General features: G+C 35.5%; 1 protein-coding gene across 1 annotated transcript in view; it reads left to right on the top strand.

Moving 5' to 3' along the window:
- MIB1 (MIB E3 ubiquitin protein ligase 1) overlaps positions 1-21,548 on the top strand; it is a 139,338-nt gene that overhangs the window by 45,885 nt on the left and 71,905 nt on the right. The window contains exons 7-10 of the mRNA XM_047696601.1: positions 3,637-3,820; positions 11,197-11,341; positions 13,606-13,739; positions 16,960-17,067. Of these exons, the coding sequence (XP_047552557.1) occupies positions 3,637-3,820; positions 11,197-11,341; positions 13,606-13,739; positions 16,960-17,067 (571 nt within the window). The remainder of the gene's footprint in view (positions 1-3,636; positions 3,821-11,196; positions 11,342-13,605; positions 13,740-16,959; positions 17,068-21,548) is intronic.

Below are 21,548 nucleotides of genomic sequence, written 5' to 3'. Positions count from 1 at the left end.
AGAACAGAACATAAGTGTAAGTCTGTGTGACTTTGGATTAAACATACGACCCCCAGAGCAGAAGAACCAAAGAAAAAGTAAATAAACTGGACATCATCAAATTTAAAAATTTTGTGTTTTGAAGGAAGCTAACAGTGAAAAGACAATGGAGTAAGAGAAAATATTTACAAATCATATGTCTGATTTGGGACTTGTGTCTAGAGTATATAAAGAACTCCTAAAATTCAACAATAAAAGACAACTAACCCATTTTAAAAATGGGCAAAATATTTAAATAGAGATTTTTCCAAAGAAAATACAGATATGACCAATAAGTGCATTGTATTAATTTGCTAAGGCTGTTTTTAACAAAAAAATACTACAGATTGAATGGCTTAACCAACAGAAATCAATTTTCTTACTGCTGGGGTAAGGGTATGTTATGTCCTCACATGGCCTTTTCTCTGTGCATGCTGAGAGAGAGACCTTTCTTTCTCTTCATAAGAGGAACAGACCCTCTTATGAAGACATCAGTCCTGGTGGATTAGTGCCCCACCTTTAGGACCTTATTTAATCTTAATATTTCCTTAAAGGCCCTATCCAAATACAGTATGGGTTAGGAGTTAACACCCATGAAGAAGATGCTCCATGTTATTAGTTACTAGGGAAATGTAATTTAAAATCATGGTGAGATACCACTTCATATACTAGAATGACTAAAATAAAAAAAGTATATGATTAAAGTGTTGGTGAGGGTGTGGAGAAATTAGAAAGAAATCCTCATGCATTGATGGTGGGAATGTGAAGTGGTCTCGATGCTTTGGAAAACAGTTTGGTAGGTCCTCAAAGTGTTAAATATAGAGTTAACATATGACCCAGCTGGTCCTCTCTTAGTTTATAGTCAAGAAAATTGAAAACATGTATCCACACAAAAACCTATACATGAATTTTTGTATAAGTGTTATTCATAACACCCCAAATATGGAAACAACCCACATGTCAATCAACTGATAAATGGATAAAAAAAATATGCTGCATACATATAATGGAATATTATTCAGCCATAAAAAGGAATGGCATACTGACATATGCTGCAACATAGATAAATCTTAAAATATTGTGCTCAGTGAAAGAAGCCAGTCACAAAAGGTCATGTATTATGTGATTTATGTAAAATATCCAGAATAAGCAAATATCTAGAAACAAAGTATATTACTGGTTGTTAAGGGCTGGAGTGAGGGGTAAATGTGGATCGACAACTAATCATTTTGGAGTATCTTTTGTGGTGATGAAAATGATGAAAATTAGGATAGTAATTGGATGTATAAGGCTGCGAATATACTAAAACCACCAATTTCACTTTAAATGAGTGAATTGTATATGAATTATATCTCAAAGCTGTTAATAAAAAGAGAAGGAAATCTTAAATTTACACAATTTAAGTTCAGATTAGCATGTAAACATTTAGTGTTACTTTTTACTAACATTTTGTTACCTTGTCTGTTGTTTGGAAATGTTAAGATAAATTGGGATTATTACTTGCCAAATTCTTTCTTGGTCAAAATTCTTTCTCCGGCAGTATTGTCAACAGTAATACGACATTTGAATTCTAGAAAATAATCTTTTTTGTTGCTCTTTTTTTCAACAAAAATGTAATAAGTACTTAACCTGTATTAGTCCTATGATCAGTGCTAGGAGTACAAAGACAAGATATGGTCCTCTGCTTTGAAGGGGTTTCCCTTTTAGTTTGGATAGACAAAACCAGAAAGAACTGTGTTAAAATGGTGTAAGTAATTATCATGATGAGTATTCACGGTATTCTGAAGCATGGTGATTTTTATGAGGCAAATCAGAAGAAACTTCAGAGAGAAAATTACCTGTGGAGTGAGTTTAAAAGATGGACTGAGTTTTCATCAGGGAGGGCAACACTGGAAGCAGAGGGAACAACTTGAGGGAGTGCTGTCATGCTCTGGTGCTATCATAGGTCTCATCAATTTTGGAGTATTGGGAGCAAAGTAAAAAGCACCATGATTGTAAGGCTAGAAGAAAATGTATGTGTATCTGATTTTTTTTCTTAACTGGTCAGAGGCACGTCTTTCTCTTTGTGATTGCTTTAGAAAGTAAAGTTTGCTTACATGGTTACCCGAACTTAGTAACAAGATTTGTATGTTTGATCTCTTAGAGTCTTTTATATGCTGATGACCATTTGAATTAAGGGGAGGAGGGGATAATATGTCATATTGTAAAAACTTGTTTGGGGAACCTTTTTTCTGTGGAGTGACATATAGGACTGGGGGGAAATGTGTTATATATTGTGGTACATCTATTTGATAAAATATTAAATAGTCAATAAAATGGTGGTTATGAAGATGGTAGCAACATAGACAAATGCTTACATATAGCAAAGAAGAAATCAGAATCCAGATTTGTTTTGAGGTGGTGATTATAATCTTGTGAAATACCCATGTGTGACAAGTTGAAAGTAATTACTGTTTTTATCCATGAGCTTATTAATGGTATAGAGAAATGCTGCACTCTCTAGGGAAATTTGGCTCTATCAGAATCATAAGCAAATATATATTCAATGATTAGGTAGCTTTTTAAGAATCACTAGTGAAATACTGACCTCATGTGTACTAAGATGTTCATGGAGAGATGTTCTTTATAGTATTATTTGTCATAGTGAAAATTTGAAAATACTTTAAATGACAGTAGGAAAATGGCTAACTACATTAGTGTATAATCTTGCAGTGGGCTGCTGCTGTGGCCAGTGAATTGAAATAAGTAACACTGTATCTGTCACACTGAAAAAGAGATATATATAAAATCTCCTATTTATGAAAAAGGAAGCGACTGTCTCCATTGTAAATATTAGCACATTAAAATAGTAGCGCACTCACAGACCTGTACCCCTGGGGATAAAAATACATTATATGTTTATAAAAAAAATTAAAAAACTTAATAAAAAATAAAATAATAGCACACTCAAGGATGTCCATGTTTGTCCTAATTTCATTAGATTTTGTTTTTAATTGGAGCATAATTGACACCAGAATGAGTATTAACAGTGGTTAGTAGTGGGATAGGAAATGGTGATCCAGGTGTGTTTGTGTGAAATAGAAATTTCACTTTATATGTTTCTGAAATGTTTTAATATTTAACAATAAATATGTATTTTATAACAATTTTTGAAACATGCAAGAGAAAGCTAGTGAGAAGTATATCATATTAGGGTGGTGATTACAAATAAGTCTTTTCTTAAATTCCCATGATACAGTTATAAAAAGAAATACGTATTATGCAAGATGTCATTGCAAATTTTTTTTTTTTGCACGACTTTGAAAGATTGTAATATATTCTCTGGAAAACATTCAGCAGTACGAAAGCCCTCCCTGGGCCCTCCTGCCCTCTCACGGGTCCACAACTGCTGGTACGGTCCGGAAATCCTTGAGCTCTGGAAAGGTCCCTGGTCAGTCCTTGGGAAACACAGGAGACTATATTGGAAGAATCTGCTCAAGTACGGTTCTTGACGTCTGGGGAATCCCCAATCCTTACTCTGTTGATGTGTCACAAAATTTTTCCCTTTAGTGTTTAACTAAGAATGTTGTATTAAAATTAAGTAAACTTACCCATTTTGAGTTTTGTCTTGATTTTTAGGTGGACCTTCAATCCTGCTGTTCTCACGAAAGCAAACATTGTCCGAAGTGGGGATGCTGCTCAGGGTGCAGAAGGAGGCACCTCACAGTTTCAAGTGGGTGATCTTGTACAAGTTTGTTACGATCTGGAAAGAATCAAACTTCTACAGAGAGGACATGGAGAATGGGCTGAAGCTATGCTCCCAGTAAGTATATCTAAAATAGTTTCAGACTAGGAGTGATAAAATAGTTTTAGACTAGGAGTTATATTATGCTAATGTAGTTTTAAAAAATACTTTAATTTTGGAAAATAAATTAGCATAATCCTTTGAGAATTGTACTCTTCATTGGCCGCTAGGCATACTTTAATGCCTTTTACTTTCTAATTTGTTCCAGTTAAATTAGCCCAGGAAGGTCCAAATATGGCAGCAGTTAATATTTTTTGAAAGAGTTGTTAGTAGAGAACATCATGTAGGTAGAAGGCAACAGAGACTTTCCTGATTCTTAACCCCAGAGTGAGAGAGATGTGCTCATCCAGTTACCAGGAGTGCTGGACCCTTGCTGCTTTTCTCACTTGGGGGCCTGACTCTCTAAAACATAGAGTGTGAAAGAACAACTCTGAATGTGTGCCTTCTGTGATGGCTTTGCTCCCAAAGAGTTACGGTTTAATTTTTAATTTATTCATTCAATACATTTTTCACCAAATGTTCAGCAATAACAGAAAAGTTTGTTTGTTCTATCCTCCTGGCATCCATCTTCTTTCTCCATTTTTGTCTTGCTCTTTCCTTCTGTCCCATCCTTCTGTACTACCCATTCTGTCCTGCCTTCCTCCACATATTGTCCTGCTGTACCCCCCCATACTTTCTTGCTCTGTACTCCATTTCCTTCCTCTTCCCTTCTTTCCTTGCTATGTCCTCCTATCATCCAGTCACCTAACTGGTCCTCTCCTGTCCCCCTAGGTACCATCCCATTCAGTGCCTCCTTCCTCTACCAAGTACCTTCCCTCCCATCCCTCTTCATGTCTCATCCCTGCACCCTAAGTTATTGTCTAGTGCCTGTCCTGGCTAGCACCTCCTTTTCCTGTCTAGCCCCATTGCCTGTCTCATTTAGTCCTCTGCTCCCTCCCATCATGTCCAGGCCCCCCTCCCATCCTTCATGTTGTGTTGTCCTTCCATCAGTCCATCCTTCCTTCCTACCTTAATCCTTCAGCAGGTACTTTAGCATAATATGCCTGTCAGGCTTCAGGGATATAACAGTGAACGAAAGAAAAGAAATTCATTGTTATGGTGCTTTCATTCAAAGACATTTAATAGTTTGCAGGTGCTGCTCGTGTTTTTTATTGCTTTAGTTAGATAGTGATTAAGTGATAGTTGTGTATGTTCTGTAGGAGCTGTATTTTAGAACTTTATTTTTGTCCAAAAAATTAAGTAGTATATGATCTCTGTTTGTTTGCTTTTGATATTGAAGTTGGTTAAAAAAACTTATCGATTGTCTTTAAGCCTCACTATAGTGTGGTGTTATATAAATGTAATTTTTTGACATGCTTTTATAGGAGTCATGTATACTATTTTAAGATTTTTTAGATTTAAGATTTAAGATTTAGGGTTTTTTTAATGTTTTATTTTTTTATTTTTTAATAAACATATAATGTATTATTAGCCCCAGGGGTCAGTCAAGATGTTTTGTTTTTCCCCTTAGCAATGATACCTTATATGTAACAGCTTATGTCTTTGAAGTGCCCAATTTTTCTAAGCACTGTGCTAAATGATGAATATATACATACATGTGCACAAACATACGTGTATACACACATAGATACATACACAGACTTTATTTGTCCTGGGAATATTATAAGCAGGTGGTGGTATGGCATCCTTATTTTATTGGTTTTTTTTTTTTATTTTAATTTTTTTATTTTTATGGCATCCTTATTTTAAAGATGAGGAAGTCAGAGCTAGGATTGTGAACTGGAGTTTGAACCCAACTACTTCAAAGCCCAAGTCATCTGTCTCCCATAGTAAGCTGCTGTATAAGAAAAACCTGTAGATTATATCTGTAGGGGAATTCTGGGATTCCAGTGGTTTTGGTGTAGAATTTTAATCTTCCCAAATCATCTTGATAAAAATAGTCAACAACTGGGTTAGCGTAACCAAAAAAACCAAAGCTGCAAACATCTGTATAAAAACCAGGTTACAGGGGTGCCTGGGTGGCTCAGTGGGTTAAGCCTCTGCCTTCGGCTCAGGTCATGATCCCAGGGTCCTGGGATCGAGCCCTGCATCGGGCTCTCTGCTCAGCAGGGAGCCTGCTTCCTTTCCTCTCTCTCTGCCTGCCTCTCTGCCTGCTTGTGATCTCTCTCTGTCAAATAAATAAATAAAAAATCTTTAAAAAAAAAACAAAAAACACAAGGTTACAGAGTAGCCTGTTGAACTCTAAAATACGAGCTAGTAGTGAGAAAATACTGACAGCTACTAGATCTACATCTGTCTGTCTAGCAGCAGAGAGAATTAATTGGCATCAGATGGACCTGAGAACAGAGGGACTCCAACATAGCTAACAAGTATTCATTGGCTAGTCTAGATTAATGTAGAAACAACAGCCCTGGGAGGACTCTTTCAGACTCCATTTTGGGGTGAGGGTAATAGGTCCATGCTAAAGGTTGAAGGAATTGGAAATGCCTGGGTCTGTAAACTCTCAAAATTAACCAGCCGTAGCTCCCTTCCTCTACAGAGCCTTCCCATTAAGGAAGAACTGTGGGAATAGAGACCAAATTTATTAGGATAGAGACGGTAAGTGCAGATGAAAGATAAAAGTTGGAAGGGATCACAATTGGATCCCTATACATAGTTATTGAAAAATGACAAGGAATAGCATAACTTCTTTATAGACAAATGAGAATACATTAGAAAGATATGCACATAAAAATGGGGCGCCTGGGTGGCTCAGTGGGTTAAGCCGCTGCCTTTGGCTCAGGTCATGATCTCAGGGTCCTGGGATCGAGTCCTGTGTCGGGCTCTCTGCTCAGCAGGGAGCCTGCTTCCCTTCCTCTCTCTCTGCCTGCCTCTCTGCCTGCTTGTCATCTCTGTCTGTCAGGTAAATAAATAAAATCTTTAAAAAAAAAAAAAAGATATGCACATAAAACTAAAACCTAATGATTCAAAATGAGCCAACAAATTAAAATGATAAAGGATGAAAGAACAAAATAGATCATAATTAGAAATGAGATAACAGAACTTAGGAAAGAATTAAGAAGAAAAGGAAGATAATTTTATGAAAGAGAAGAGTAAGCTTGATGCAACACAGATCAAATAAATATGACAGATATGCCTTAAGAGAAACAGAAGGTAAAAAGAAGAAAAAATGCTAAAATCAAAAAGATAAAAAGTATTTCAGGAAAGTGGCAAATATATCTAATAGATGTGTATTTGGAGTCCTTGCAAAAAAGGAAAAACAAAAACCAAAGCAATGGAATATAACAACTGCTAAAATTTATAATTTCAGAAAAAAAAGTCCCTAAGTTAAAAGATTTAAAACTAAATATTAAAAGGACACATTGCATACTAGGGAAACTGAGAACACAAAACACTGAGCCATATTCTGGTAAAATAACTGAATCTTCAAGAAAAGAAAAAAAAGTCTTTGGGTATCTAGGAAAAAAAGTCAAGTTTTACTTAAAAGAGAAAGAAAAATCTGATCTCAATGCTTTATGATTTCAATGAAATAACATTTAGGGTACTCAAGGAACAAAAATGTAAGCTAAGACTTTATAACCAAACTGACTTTCAAATATAAAGGCTATAAATTGCTATGAATATATAAGAATTCAGAGAGTTTTGTTCCCATTAGCCTTTTCTGATTAGTCTGTTAGAAGATGTCTCAGACAGCCAAGATTACTGGAGAGAGACCAATTTAAGGGCTCATGGTGGACATTAAATATGTATTTATTTGTTGAACTAAGAGTAAATGATAGTTAAGGAAGGGTTAGAGTCTATATAATGGTTATATGCTCTATCATCACAGATACAGTACAACTCTCAAAAAATATGTTAGGATTGGAGGGAGAATATGGAAAGTTTAGTAAACCGTTTGCTAAGAACATGAGTGATTCATTTCAGTGTTGTACATACAGGAACCAGTTGACTCACATACTCTGGCTCTTTTTTTTAAAGAGGAAATTAGGTTTTGTATATATACATTGTGTCTTAGTATTATTGTAAATATAACTATTAGGATAATTCAGAGTTTATATGAAGAAAAGCAAACAATGGAGGAATTAACCATTACACTAAAAAAACATGTTTTCATCTAAAGAAGGAATGTGGTATGGGGGACAAAGGTAGAAGGGAGATGTCTTTGAATATGTCTTGTTTTATAGATTTGATTTGAAACCAGATACATATTTTATACAATTATAAAGCAAAATCAAATTCCTAAAAGTGGAAAATGAAGTAAACAAACCTAAATGTATATCTTATTGGTATAACCATACAGAGTGAAAAGTACAAGTGATTTTTAAGCATAGTAATTTGTCTTTGTATCTTTTTAGGAAGAATATACCCTAAAGAACTGCATGTAAAAAAACAACTTTTTGGGGCGCCTGGGTGGCTCAGGTCATGATCTCAGGATCCTGGGATCGAGCCCCACATCGGGCTCTCTGCTCAGCAGGGAGCCTGCTTCCTCCTTTCTCTCTGTCTGCCTCTCTGCCTGCTTGTGATCTATCTCTGTCAGATAAATAAATAAAATCTTTAAAAAAAAACTTTTTAACAATTTTCAAGTTTTCATAGATCTTGTTGTTTGTGATAGTGTTAATATTATTATCCTGAGATTATTGTATGCGTGATAGGACAAAAAACCAAATGAGTAATTATATGGTGATTCTAATTCTGTTATCCCAAGTGGCCTTGAGAACCAGAATGATCAGGGTGGGGAAACGAGATATGGATGTAACGTAAAAGAGGCTGAGTGAAAACCTTGTACTCTTGAATTTGCATTGGAAGAGGTTTTATATATTTGTGATTTATTTTATCTTCAAGACAAAACACCCTCCTACCACTGTTTCCTAGCTCTGCCCGTGAAAAGACTTAGAAACAATAACCATTCTAGTAACAATAACCAAACTTAGTGCCCAGATTACAGTCTTAAGGAGTAGCCTTTCTCTCTGTAAAGAGCCAGTCTTTGGAGAAATGGCTAATTCTAGTTCTTTGTCACGAAGTGAACAAGATGAGCCTTATAGCAGATGGTAAGGAAGCTATTAGAAATTTCTAGGTCATTTTAAAAGGACCAGTAGCCAACTTGGAGTGTTTCTTTTCAAATACAGAGACATATGAGTTATTTAAATTATACCAATTAGCAAAATCCAGATTGTAAGGAACTTCATAGGACAGATAACCCTGTTTCTTCAACAAATAATTGACAGAGAAAAATATGTGTATAGATTTTATTTGGAACTTGATTTAAGCAGACTGAAAAATTTTATCATTTATGAGGCAATTGGAAATTTGAACACTGGTATTTTATGATATTACAGAGTTAATTCATAATTTGGGGAGGGTTGTTAGTAGTAGTTTTTGTTTTTTGTTTTTTTTTCCCAAAGTTTACATGATTAATAATACAGGAGGAAGTAGAATAGGTAGGGGGAGACAAGATTGACCATGAGCTGAAAATTGTTAAAAGTAGTTGATGGGTACATGGGGATTCAAAATACTGTTACCTATTTTTGTATGTTTGAGACTTACTATAATTAAACAGTTAAGGGGGAAAAACAAAGAATGCAGCCTCATAGAGTTTGAGATGATGGAAAATTCCAAGAGAAAATATCTAGTTCGAGGTTAAAATTGATGTGTGTTAGAGAGCAGGGGGAGGAATAAATAGGGCTAGAGAAGTATGTTTTGGAGTTTTTAGTAATAAGGTGATAGTTGTCAAAGTGGATTAAACTTTTAAGAAGAGTAAAAAACAAAGGAATAAAATTTGGGGGACAACAAATAGATTTAGGGATCTGTAAAAGGACAAGGAGCCAGTGAGTGGAGAAAGAGAAGGAACAGCTAGAAAGGTTAGACTGCCATCCAGAAATTAAGGGAATAGTTTTGAAGTAGTTGGAGTCACATGCTGTGGAAAGGACAAAGGATAACATATTGAAGGACAGTCTACTCTGTTAGGAAGTAGTCAGATATCACTTTCTTCACCAATTTTCTAGTATTGTAATTTGCTATTCTGTGTGCTTAAGAGAAGGTGTTTTGGACTGGAGTTTGAAATGGAGCTAATAATAGCGCTTTACTTTCAGGGTATATGTATTAGGTGAGTTAATTTGTATAAAGTTATTAGAATAGTATCTGCTCCATGGTTAAGAGTTGCTGCTAATTGTGTTCTGAACCCAGTTGCCTTTTTTTTCATTCATATATATATAAATTAAAGATTTATTTGAGAGAGTGTGCATGGGAAAGAGAGACAGAGGGAGGGAGAGAGAGAATCTCAAGCAGACTCTCTATTGAGCACGGAGCCCCAGGCTCTATCCCACAACTCTGAAATCATGACCTGAGTTGAAATAGAGTTGGATGCTTAACCAACTGAGCCACCCAGGTGTCCCCCTTTCCCATATACTTAATAAGTGTTGTTTCTACATACTTCTGTCTTGGAATGGATACTGAGTCCCTTTTTGGTTAAGTATATTTTATTTTAGAAATCAAGGTTTTATTTTTTTAGGCTAGATTGGTGGTGAATTTTGGACTTTTTTTTTTTTTTGGACTTTTTGATTTATAAATTCTCAAGATGTAAGATAAGATTATGGGGTTAAAAGGTTGGATATTAATCCTGATATGAGGAAGTTGAGAGGCAATGTGGGGGGCTTGGGGGGTAGGAAAAGAATAAATGAAAGAAGATGGAATCGGGAGGGAGACAAACCATAAGAGACTCTTAATCTCACATAACAAACTGAGAGTTGCTGGGGGCGGGGGGGGGGTAGGGAGAGGGTGGTGGGGTTATGGACATTGGGGGGAAACGTGTGTGCTATGGTGAGTGCTGTGAAGTGTGTAAACCTGGTGATTCACAGACCTGTACTCCTGGGGCTAATAATACATTATTAATAAAAAAGATAAATTATTTTTAAAAAAGGTTGGATATCAAAAAACAAAATTTTTTGAATTCTTATAAATGATAGACTGTCATGATTTATTTTTGATTTTATATTCTTGTGGAAGTATTATAGTTTTGTTTATTAAAATGCTTTTTATTTATTTTTGGGTTTTTGGTGGACAGCAAAGCAAAGTTTATTTAGTGATAGTACAGAGCTTATTGAGCGATAGAACAAAGTTTATTGAGTGATAGTACAAAGCTCCTGAAGATGGAGGGGACCTGAGACAGTTGCCCTATTAAAATGTTTTTTAAAGATACTCTTTCAAGTTTGTAGCTAACAAATAACCCACTTGAATATGTTGTCCTTTAACAGTTTTTTCATTAGGAACAAAAGAAAATTAATACTTTAAACATGTAAGAGCTAACGATTGAGTTTTTTTTTTTTTCCTATGGTATGTACTTTAGACTTGGGAACATGAACTAATTTTTTTCTTTTTCTTTTTTTTTTTTTTGAAAGACTTTAGGTAAAGTTGGCCGAGTACAACAGATTTATTCGGACAGTGATTTAAAGGTGGAAGTTTGCGGAACATCTTGGACATATAATCCAGCAGCAGTTTCCAAGGTGGCATCTGCAGGATCAGCCATTAGCAACGCATCTGGTGGTATGTTTGTATTGTTGTGTCTTTAAAAGTAATATGGTTTACATTAGAATCTTTGCTTAATTTCTCTGTTCTCTTGTACAGCTAATGTTGTATGTGTTCTTAATTTTCTCCCAGATCACATGACCTCATTTGAATGTTGACAGTTCTACACTTTTCTAAAGGTTTTTGTTTTTTGTTTTTATATGATGAACGGTTTTTTTATTTTTAAGGATTTTATTTATTTGACAGAGATCACAAGTAGACAGGCAGGTAGAGAGAGAGTGAAGCAGGCTTCCTGCTGAGCAGAGAACCTGATGCGGGGCTTGATCCCAGGACCCTGAGATCATGACCTGAACTGAAGGCAGAGGCTTAACCCATTGAGCCACCCAGGTGCCCCTGATGAACGGTTTTTGTTCTGACTGAGGTATACCCTGGAAAATTTTCATAAATAAGTGCTTTTCTTGGGCATAATATTGAAGGTGTTTGCACATCAAATCTGAGATAACTGAAATTCATCATTGTACTCTTTAGTCAGAACTTTTGTTTTCTGACAAGAAATATCACTTTCTTCGACTATTTTATTCTCTTTTTATTTTCAACATTATTGCTAGCAGATGGCTTTCTTCCTGGATATTTTTGCATATCAGCCATGGTTTTTTCCTTACTATTTATTTTATTTTTATTTTTATCTTTTTAAAAGATTTTATTTATTTGTCAGAGAGCACAGCAGGGAGAGTGGCAGGCAGAGGAAGAAACAGGCTTCCTGCGGAGCAAGGAGCCAGATACAGGACTTGATCCCAGGACCCTAAGATCATGACCTGAGCTGAAGGCAGATGCTTAACTGTCTGAGACACCCAGGTGTCCTCTCACTATTTTTTTTTTTGAAGATTTTATTTATTTATTTGACAGACAGAGATCACAAGTAGGCAGAGAGGCAGGCAAAGAAAGAGAGGAAGGGAAGCAGGCTCCCTGCCGAGTAGAGAGCCCGATGTGGGGCTCGATCCCAGGACCCTGAGACCATGACCTGAGCCGAAGGCAGAGGCTTAACCCACTGAGCCACTCAGGTGCCCCTGTCCTTTCACTATTTAATAAAAGTTGTTATACATATAAGAATGTATAATAATAAGTAGGAAATCATCTTGAAATGTGAATAAGTAGAAAATAAATAGGAAATCGTTTGAAATATGAATAAGCTGGATGTTTGGGTAGATTCATGCCAAAGTCTTTCCTTCCTGTGCTCTAGCCTTACATACACATAGCCTCAATTCATTCTAGAACAAATTGCAAGGTACTGTGTATTATCATTCAGAAAAGAAGGTAGAACCATAATTAAATTTTAAGAAAGTAAAGGAAAACATTAGGTGGCCTCCAGTTTTACTTTATACTGCTTTCTACTTCTGCTACTCTTTCTTCTTTCCTGATGTAATTTGCTCGTGTGCTTAAAATTTAAATCAGGTAGTGTTTATTTTTTTACCTTGTAGTTAGATGGCTTCACAGCACAGTGACTACCTACAAATACAAAGAATGAGAAATAGTTAATATCCTACTCAAATAATTTGGACTTGTTGTTGATCCTCTGCCTCACTTTGTGATTTCTTTGCTTTCCACCAAGTAGATTCAAGAATTAAGGAATAGAACTTGGTAGTTTCTTTACTGATGAATGCTACTTAGAAAAAAAAAAAAAATTATGGAAGAGTCTGTGTAAATACACCCCTAGTTCTTTTTTGTTTTAGTCAGTACCAATCATGTGGCATCTGTTGAAATATGTTAACACTTAGATGACCATTTTCAACGGAAAATTGGTTTGTCCCTAAAACATTTCCCCAAATATTATAGAGATTACATTGCTTTTGAATCATAATCATTGATTTGCTGATTTATTCTAAGGTGTGTAGCAGGGAGCTCTGAGGTGTGGTATGCTTAAAACCTGAAAGGAAGTTTGTATTGTTAGGATACTTCCATTGTAGTATGTTCATTTGTGATTATCTTTGGTATGACTTCTAAATCTTAATATTGTTTATATGTAACTCTCTTTTTCTGAAATTGTAACTTGAAATACATGAAGAAAACTGGGAATACTTATGAGTTGGAATTTAATGCAGTTTTATTGGTAGTAATTATAACTTGCCTGGGTAATATCTGTAGTATAGTATGAAAATAATATTAATGATAGAAATAATTAAAAAAAGATAAGTATGTATTACAGTTATGTGGGTAATATTTGTCTGTTAGTAGTTAAGGTTCAAGATCCTCCTGTGTTAGCAGCTTTATTTGATGCTTTACAGAAAGACTCTCCCAACTCTTGAAGAAATTATTTGAAACCCAAGAATCTGGTGACCTCAATGAAGAATTAGTTAAGGCTGCTGCCAATGGAGATGTTGCTAAAGTGGAAGACTTGCTAAAACGACCAGATGTGGATGTGAGCATTTAAAAATTATTTGAAGCATGTACAAAAATAGAACAGTATAATGAACATAACAGTTCAATAATTATTGAGATTTTTCTACATGTGGTTCAACTATTCCTTCTTCTTTGTTTTTGTGAGGTATTTTAAAGAAGAGCTGGAAATCATCAGTGTACTCTTCTAAAATATATTGACATTTTTATTTTAACACTGTGACCTTTTAAATTTATGGTTGACAAAATTTGCATTTAGTTTTTCAAGTGGTCATTGTCCTCCATTTCTCATGGAAATGTCATCTTATGTCTTTTAAATATACTTTTGTAAATTTTATAAGCAGTTTTCTATCCCTCTTAAAACATTTAATCTAAACCTTTTCCTGTGAAAATTGACTATTTTATAGTTTATAATGCAGACTAATTAGAGGTTATGCATTTTTTTTTTTTTAAGATTTTGTTTATTTATTTATTTCACAGAGAGACAGCAAGAGAGGGAAGACAAGCTGGGGCGTAGTGGGAGAGGGAGAAGCAGGCCCCTCACTGAGCAGGGAGCCCAATGCGGGGCTCGATCCTAGGACCCTGGGATCATGACCTGAGCCAAAGGCAGACGCTTAACTGACTGAGCCACCCAGGTGCCCCAGAGGTCATGCATTTTGTAAATCTTAATAGTTTATAGTATTTTACCATTCACGTAAGTCGTATTTTAGGTGGGCCATTTTGGTTCTAGGTAGGCATTCATTGGCTTTATTATTGCTACCATGCTGGCATCAGCATGATGTTCAGTGCTGGCCTAGAGATTGTAGTTGGAGTAGCACAACATCATATTCCTATAAGCTCGTGTGGCGTTTCAGTTATGAGGGAGATGTCAATTGCAGCAGCACAGCACAGTGGTTTCTTGATTGTGAGATATATTACAAATACTTTATTTTGGTTGTCAAAGTACCAAATGACTTTTTTATATTCAACCAAGCAGATTTAAATTATACTTATTTTTTTTCTTCATTTAATTACTAAATAAGTTTTTTTAAACGATATACATTCTAAACATTTACAAGACCAGTGCTCTAACCCCTGAGCTATGGAGCCTTCCCATTCTAAACATTTAAAGGGAGAAAATAGTTCTACAAGGTTTGTTAGGAAAAACATTTCCTTCTCAATTCTAGTTACCCATTCTTCAGAGACAACTATTTTCACCTTGTTCAGTTGATTTTCCTCATATATTTACCTCTACATCTTCTAATAACATACTTTTATTGTTTTTTCTTGATTTTTATGTTTTAGGAGTTATCTTTTGATACTTCACTGTGAAAATGAGGATTCAGCTTTTTTCTCACTCTCACCTCCAGCTCATTCCCTTCACACACTCTTCTCAGCTTCTTTTTTTTTTTTTTTTTTAAAGATTTTATTTATTTGTCAGAGAGAGAGAGAAAGAGAGAGAGAGATCACAAGTAGGCCGAGAGGCAGGCAGAGGCAGAGGGAGAAGCAGGTTCCCTGCCGAGCAAGGAGCCCGATGTGGGACTCGATCCCAGGATGCTGGGATCATGACCTGAGCCAAAGGCAGCCGCTTAACCAACTGAACCACCCGGGGGCCCCTCTTCTCAGCTTCTTAATGTGGTTAGGTTGTATGGTAACTTTGTAAGATTAAAATTAATTGTGCATGGTATTATTTAAATGACATTCATATCTGAGCTGTAGACGATGCTAGATTGTATTTTCCTATATAACCATTTACTTTCCTTGGTGCTCATAATTGTTTTATCAAAAAAAATGAGGTGTAATTTATATATAATGAAATACATGGATCAGTTTTGACAAATGCATACATGTAATTCACACCCCTATTAGATATAGAACATTTCCTTCATTCTAGGAAGTTCACTTACAGTTTTTCCTAATCAGTCCCTCTTAACTTCAGACATCGTTTAACCTTTTTTTCATTTGTTTGTAATCTATATTGTTATAATTAATTCTTCTGCAAGCTTCTAACTGTTTAATCTCCCAAGACATTCAGGCACGTCAGGTATGTGTTCATTTCATCTTCTGAGAGATGATAACATAGGAGAAAATGTAGGTGACTTTGAGTATGGTGATGACTTTTTAGATATAACACCAAAGACGACATCTGTGATCTTGTAGGACTCAGAGTTTTGTGTCTTACATTTAAGTCTATGATTCATTTTGAGTTAATTTTTATGAAGAGTATATGGTTTGTGTCTAGATTCATTTTTTTCCTTGGGTTACTCCTGGCATTAGCCATTAGGTCTTTTCTCTTGGGCTGGTCTGACTCTCTAGAGTGGTCTCTTAATTCTCCTGCATAGAGGGTATAAACCTGGCTGCAAGCTCCTGAATAGTAAGAAAGAGAAGAGGGCTTGGATTCTCAGCATTCATCATTTAAATGTTTACATGAAACTTCTGATTTTAGAACTTTGCCCCACTGATAACAGTGCATGGTTTCTGTAGGCTAGGGACACTTTACTCTTTCCAGAGAATAAATTTTTAAGGTTTCTGCTAGCGGTTAAGGTGGACCACTAACTTAGCTGAGTGGAGTGAGGGAATCCAGGGATATAAATGCTTTAAAAAAAAAACCTATTAAAAAAAAACAACAGCTATTAACCAGTGCTTTTGCATTTAGCACTATGTTATGGAGAAATTATGTATTTATACAACATCTGAAGAAAACATTGAAAATTACTGCTCTATGTCATAGTTGGGTATAGCTACCCTACTAATTCATTCATGTGTTCCTCATGATTGGTGGCTCACAGTTAGTATTCAGTATATTTGTTGAATTGTATTTATTTATATAGTGGACAGTATCTTTTCTAAAAGTTTTCCATTCACTTCATTGCTCTTTTTTTTTTTTCCATTTAAACAGAGACTCTGAACTTTAATAATTCAGATAGAAGTAAATACAGAAAATATAACTTTTCTCTCTCACTTCCTTTCTTTTTCAACTTTGCAGATTGGCTAAAAGAGTGCTTTGATAGCTCTTTGAACAATGGAACTTTCCTCTTTAAAAAAAAATGTCTGCTCCCTTCTTTAAATTATAGGAAAGTTTCTGGTGATCTGTACTAGGATATATGGAACACCATCCTAAGTTATTTTCAAGGAATCATACAGTGTGCTAGCTTTATTTATTTTATTTTTTTTCAGTGTGTCAGATTTAAACCTATACTATAGATTGGCTCTTTTGTGATTTGTGACAATCCTTCATCCTTTTTTTTTTCTTTTTTATTTAGGTAAATGGACAATGTGCTGGTCACACAGCTATGCAAGCTGCTAGTCAGAATGGACATGTTGACATTTTGAAGTTACTTTTGAAGCAAAATGTGGATGTAGAAGCAGAGGTAATTAAACTAAGCTTGAAAAATACTTAAGTAAAAAATTAATGTTCTAGAAATGGTACTTCTATATTATAAAATGATTTGCTTTCATTCCTAAAATTTAATAATCACCTAAGGCTCTTCTGGTTGGAAAGAGAAATTTGACAAGAGGTAATTTGAAGCATTTCTTGTTTCTCTGTGATCTCTCAATATTGTAGATATAACCCTAAGTGAAGATAGGAGTTGAGTTTTCCTTTACTATGGTAGGACCACCATGCTACAAGAAGCCCAGATGGGTTCATCCAAGAATCATACTAAAGAAGTTGAGGGAAAGAGAATATATAGATCATGTAGGTCAAGATTTTTACTGATCAGTGGCACTCAGAGGGCTTTATTTTAATCTCATAAGGGAATCAGTAAATTAGGATTTGTTTAGTCTTACTATTTCTTGACTATAATGTGGCTCTTTGAAAACTTTACAGAGCATGTTTATCACTAGATATGTGCATATATGCTTAATTTAATTGAGAGTATAGTCTTTTAAAAAGGGAAATGAATATTTTTTACTGTCATTGGGATTTCAGTTGATAAACTCTATGTGTGTTGTGAAGGGTGTTGTCCTTTGTGACAGTATACTATAACTTCATTATTTTTTTTTAAAAGATTATTTATTTATTTATTTATTTGACAGACAGAGATCACAAGCAGGCAGAGAGGCAGGCAGAGAGAGAGGAGGAAGCAGGCTCCCCGCCGAGCAGAGAGCCTGATGCGGGGCTCGATCCCAGGACCATGACCTGAGCCGAAGGCAGCGGCTTAACCCACTGAGCCACCTAGGCGCCCCTATAACTTCATTATTGAGAAAATACATTAAAATCACATTTGTTGGGACGCCTGGGTGGCTCAGTTGGTTAAGCAGCTGCCTTCGGCTCAGGTCATGATCCCAGCGTCCTGGGATCGAGTCCCACATCGGGCTCCTTGCCCATCGGGGAGCCTGCTTCTCCCTCTACCTCTGCCTGCCATTCTGTCTGCCTGTGCTTGCTCTCTCTCCCTCTCTCTCTCTGACAAATAAATAAATAAAATCTTTAAGAAAAAAAAAAATCACATTTGTTACAGTCTGGTGGAAGGTTATTTAGGAATAAGTCAAATCCTAGTAAATTTAGACTAGGCAGAAAGATATAATTTTGTCCAAATGATACTCCCATCTGAGGAAGCTAAATGATTTGAATTTCTGCGGACTAACTTAGTGGACTAGCCTGTTTTTATTAATTAAAAATTTTTAAAGACACATATTTGAAAAGAGAAGTCTTACATTATTTTTGCTTTTTTCTCAGATTGAGTGTATTTTGATTTGTTGGACAGCTACTAAAGAATCAGTGGTATTGTAGTTGTAAATAAGTCATTTCTGATGTTGGAATTTTCTTTTTTGTCTAAAAAAGCTTGAATTTTAAATTAGCAGGTAGATGTCTATAAGTTTCGTTACTGTGATATCTCTGTGAATAAGATTATATGATTTGATTTTGTTTTCACAGTAGTAATTTTTAATTCACATCTTTCTTGGTTATGAATTTAGGAACCCCAGTATATGTTACAGGATTTCTTTCAGTAATGAAAGACTTAATTTAAATTTAGTATTTTGTAGATGGAAGACACTTAAACTTATTGTGTTACTGTTTCCATCTAGCTTGGGGAAATGGAATGAAATTTCCTGAATTGAATACCTCATTTTTTAAAAAATGATTTTATTTGTTTGAGAGAGAGAGAGCACAAGCAGGGAGGGGCAAAGAGAGAAGGAGAATCAGACTCCCTGCTGAGCAGGAAGCCTGATTTGAGGCTCAGTCCCAGATCCTGAGATCATGACCTGGGCCAAAGACAGATGCTTAACCAACTAAGCCACCAGGTGCCCCGAATATCCATTTTTTAATTTAATGAATCCAGCAACTAAAATAGCAAGAACTACTAAAATACCAAAGCCCTTCTGATTATAGCTAATAAGACAAGAGGCCATAAGTAAAATATTTTGCCTTATTTTTTATAAAGTGTGCTTTCTAATTCAGAATTTAATTAATAAAGCAGACAACATGGGACTATCTAACCATTTGTGTTTCTAAAGACTTCTTATTCACATGAGGGATTGTGCACAATGGAAGTGCAGCTGTGGGGGTGGGAACAAAATTGGCACTGTTTCTTAACTAAATTCAAATACAAAACATGGGTAGCTGATTCTATAAACCCGGTAAGATTGGAGTTGGAGTGTGGCACAGTAAGCTAAGTGTAAATAATTTCTTTGAGAAAGTTTGAAAATTAGGTCCATTACCAGATCAGTAAGATATATCTGGACTTCAACCATACACCTCATTTGGATTTCCATTCTCTGGATTTCTGTTTTAAAAACCCTTGTAGGCAAAGGGAGGTAGGTGAGGGATGGGATACTGGGTAATGGGCAATAAGGAGGACACTTGATATAAAGAGCACTGGGTGTTATAGGCAACTGATAATATCAGTTGCCTATAACATCAGTGCCCCTGAAACTAATAATACACTGTGTGCTAACTAAATTGAATTTAAATTAAAAATTTAAAAAAATAAATAAAAAATAAAAACCATTGTAGGCAGATATAATTTATAGAAATAGTGTGAGAAAGGGATACTTATACCTCAGGCTAAATTAATAACACAAATTCCCAATTGGCAAAGAAAAAACTACATTTAAAAATTGGGTTAAAATAGGGACGCCTGGGTGGCTCAGTTGGTTGGATGACTGCCTTCGGCTCAGGTCATGATCCTGGGAGTCCCGGGATCGAGTCCCGCATCGGGCTCCCAGCTCCATGGGGAGTCTGCTTCTCTCTCTGACCTTCTCCTCGCTCATGCTCTCTCTCACTGTCTCTCTCTCAAATAAATAAATAAAATCTTTAAAAAAAAATTGGGTTAAAATATAAATATAATTTCTAGCCTAAGACTAAAACAAAAAAATCATCAAAGTATCATTTTTCTAGAATTTAAGAATCTATTAGAAACAGCAGTATAGTTTTTTTAGAACAGTGGTTCTCAACTAAGGGCATTTTTGTTCCACGGGGGACATTTGGAAATGTCTGGGAACAGTTTTGATTGTCACAACTGGTGGTGGGGGTGTGGTGGTGGGAGTACTACTGGCATCTTGGTGGTAGAAATGAGGAATGCTACTAAACATCCCATGCTGCACAGTACAGCTCCCACAACAAAGAACTATCTGGCCCCAAATGTAAATATTGCCAAAGTTGAGAAATCCTGGTTTAAAAGATGGAGAAAACAGTTAATTTTACAAATACACTTAAATTTGTGACTCATCATTTGCCAGCCTTTTTTTTTTTTTTTTTAAAGATTTTATTTATTTATTGGACAGAGAGAGATCACAAGTAGGCAGAGAGGCAGACAGAGAGAGAGGAGGAAGCAGACTCCCCACCCAGGAAAGAGCCCGATGTGGGGCTCGATCCCAGGACCCTGGGATCATGACCTGAGCCGAAGGCAGAGGCTTTAACCCTCTGAGTCACCCAGGTGCCCCTTGCCAGCCTTTTTAAAAAGTAATTTGTCATTATTAATTTTTTAATTATTGAAAATTTCAAATATTTATAAAAGTAGAATAGTATAATGAATCCTGTGTTCCCATCACCCCACTTCAGTTATTTTTCATGGCCAATTTTGACTTAACCTGTACCATCCTCCCTTTCTACTGAAGCAGATCCAGATACATTATTTCATTTGTAAATATTATGGTATGTATCTCAAAAAAGAAGTTCTCTTTTTCTTAAACTTCATTATATCTTTACCAAACATAAAAACAATAATAATTAAGAGTGATTTAAAAAAATTTAATTGTATTAAAAGTTTTGAGGTTAGCTGAAGAATAAAGATAATAATATATTTTGTTCTCTAGTTATGATTCTGTAACATTTCATTTTCTTGATCTGCATTAGGAGGTGAGCTCAAGATAGTATAGATTAGGGGTTGCAAACTCTAGCCTGCAGGCCAAATCCAGCCCTCTATCTATATTACTAAATCTTACTGGAATATAGCATATCCATTCATTTATTTATTGTGTATGGCCACTTTCATGTTACAGCTACAGAGCTGAATAGTTCAGACAGGAGCCTGGGTGGCATGGAAACCTGAAATACTTACTTCCTGGTCCTTCACAGAAAAGTTTACTGGTTTCTCCTATAGATGACTCTTGCAGTTCTTTTGTCAGTTGATTTCAGCTGTTATTAAACTAAATTATTTGGTATATATTATACCTTTCTAATATGTGATATCAGATTACATTTTTTTCCTATTTCTTCTTCTTAGGGAAAACTCAGCTATTTTGGAAAGTTTTCCCCATCTATGACGTACTGAGTACAGTAGAATTACATTCTGTTTCCTCCTTAATGTATAGGTAAAGGCACCAAGGACTGTGCGTTCTTAGGTGTGTTTTTATAAGTGGGCTAATTTTGGATCCTTTAGAGACTTGGTATTTTTTTTCCCTACTGATG

The sequence above is a fragment of the Lutra lutra genome, chromosome 12 (genome assembly GCF_902655055.1).
Source record: "Lutra lutra chromosome 12, mLutLut1.2, whole genome shotgun sequence".
NCBI classification, from domain to species: domain Eukaryota; kingdom Metazoa; phylum Chordata; class Mammalia; order Carnivora; family Mustelidae; genus Lutra; species Lutra lutra.
The sequence above is the reverse complement of the archived record's forward strand: the minus strand, read 5'-3'. Positions and strand labels throughout refer to the sequence as shown.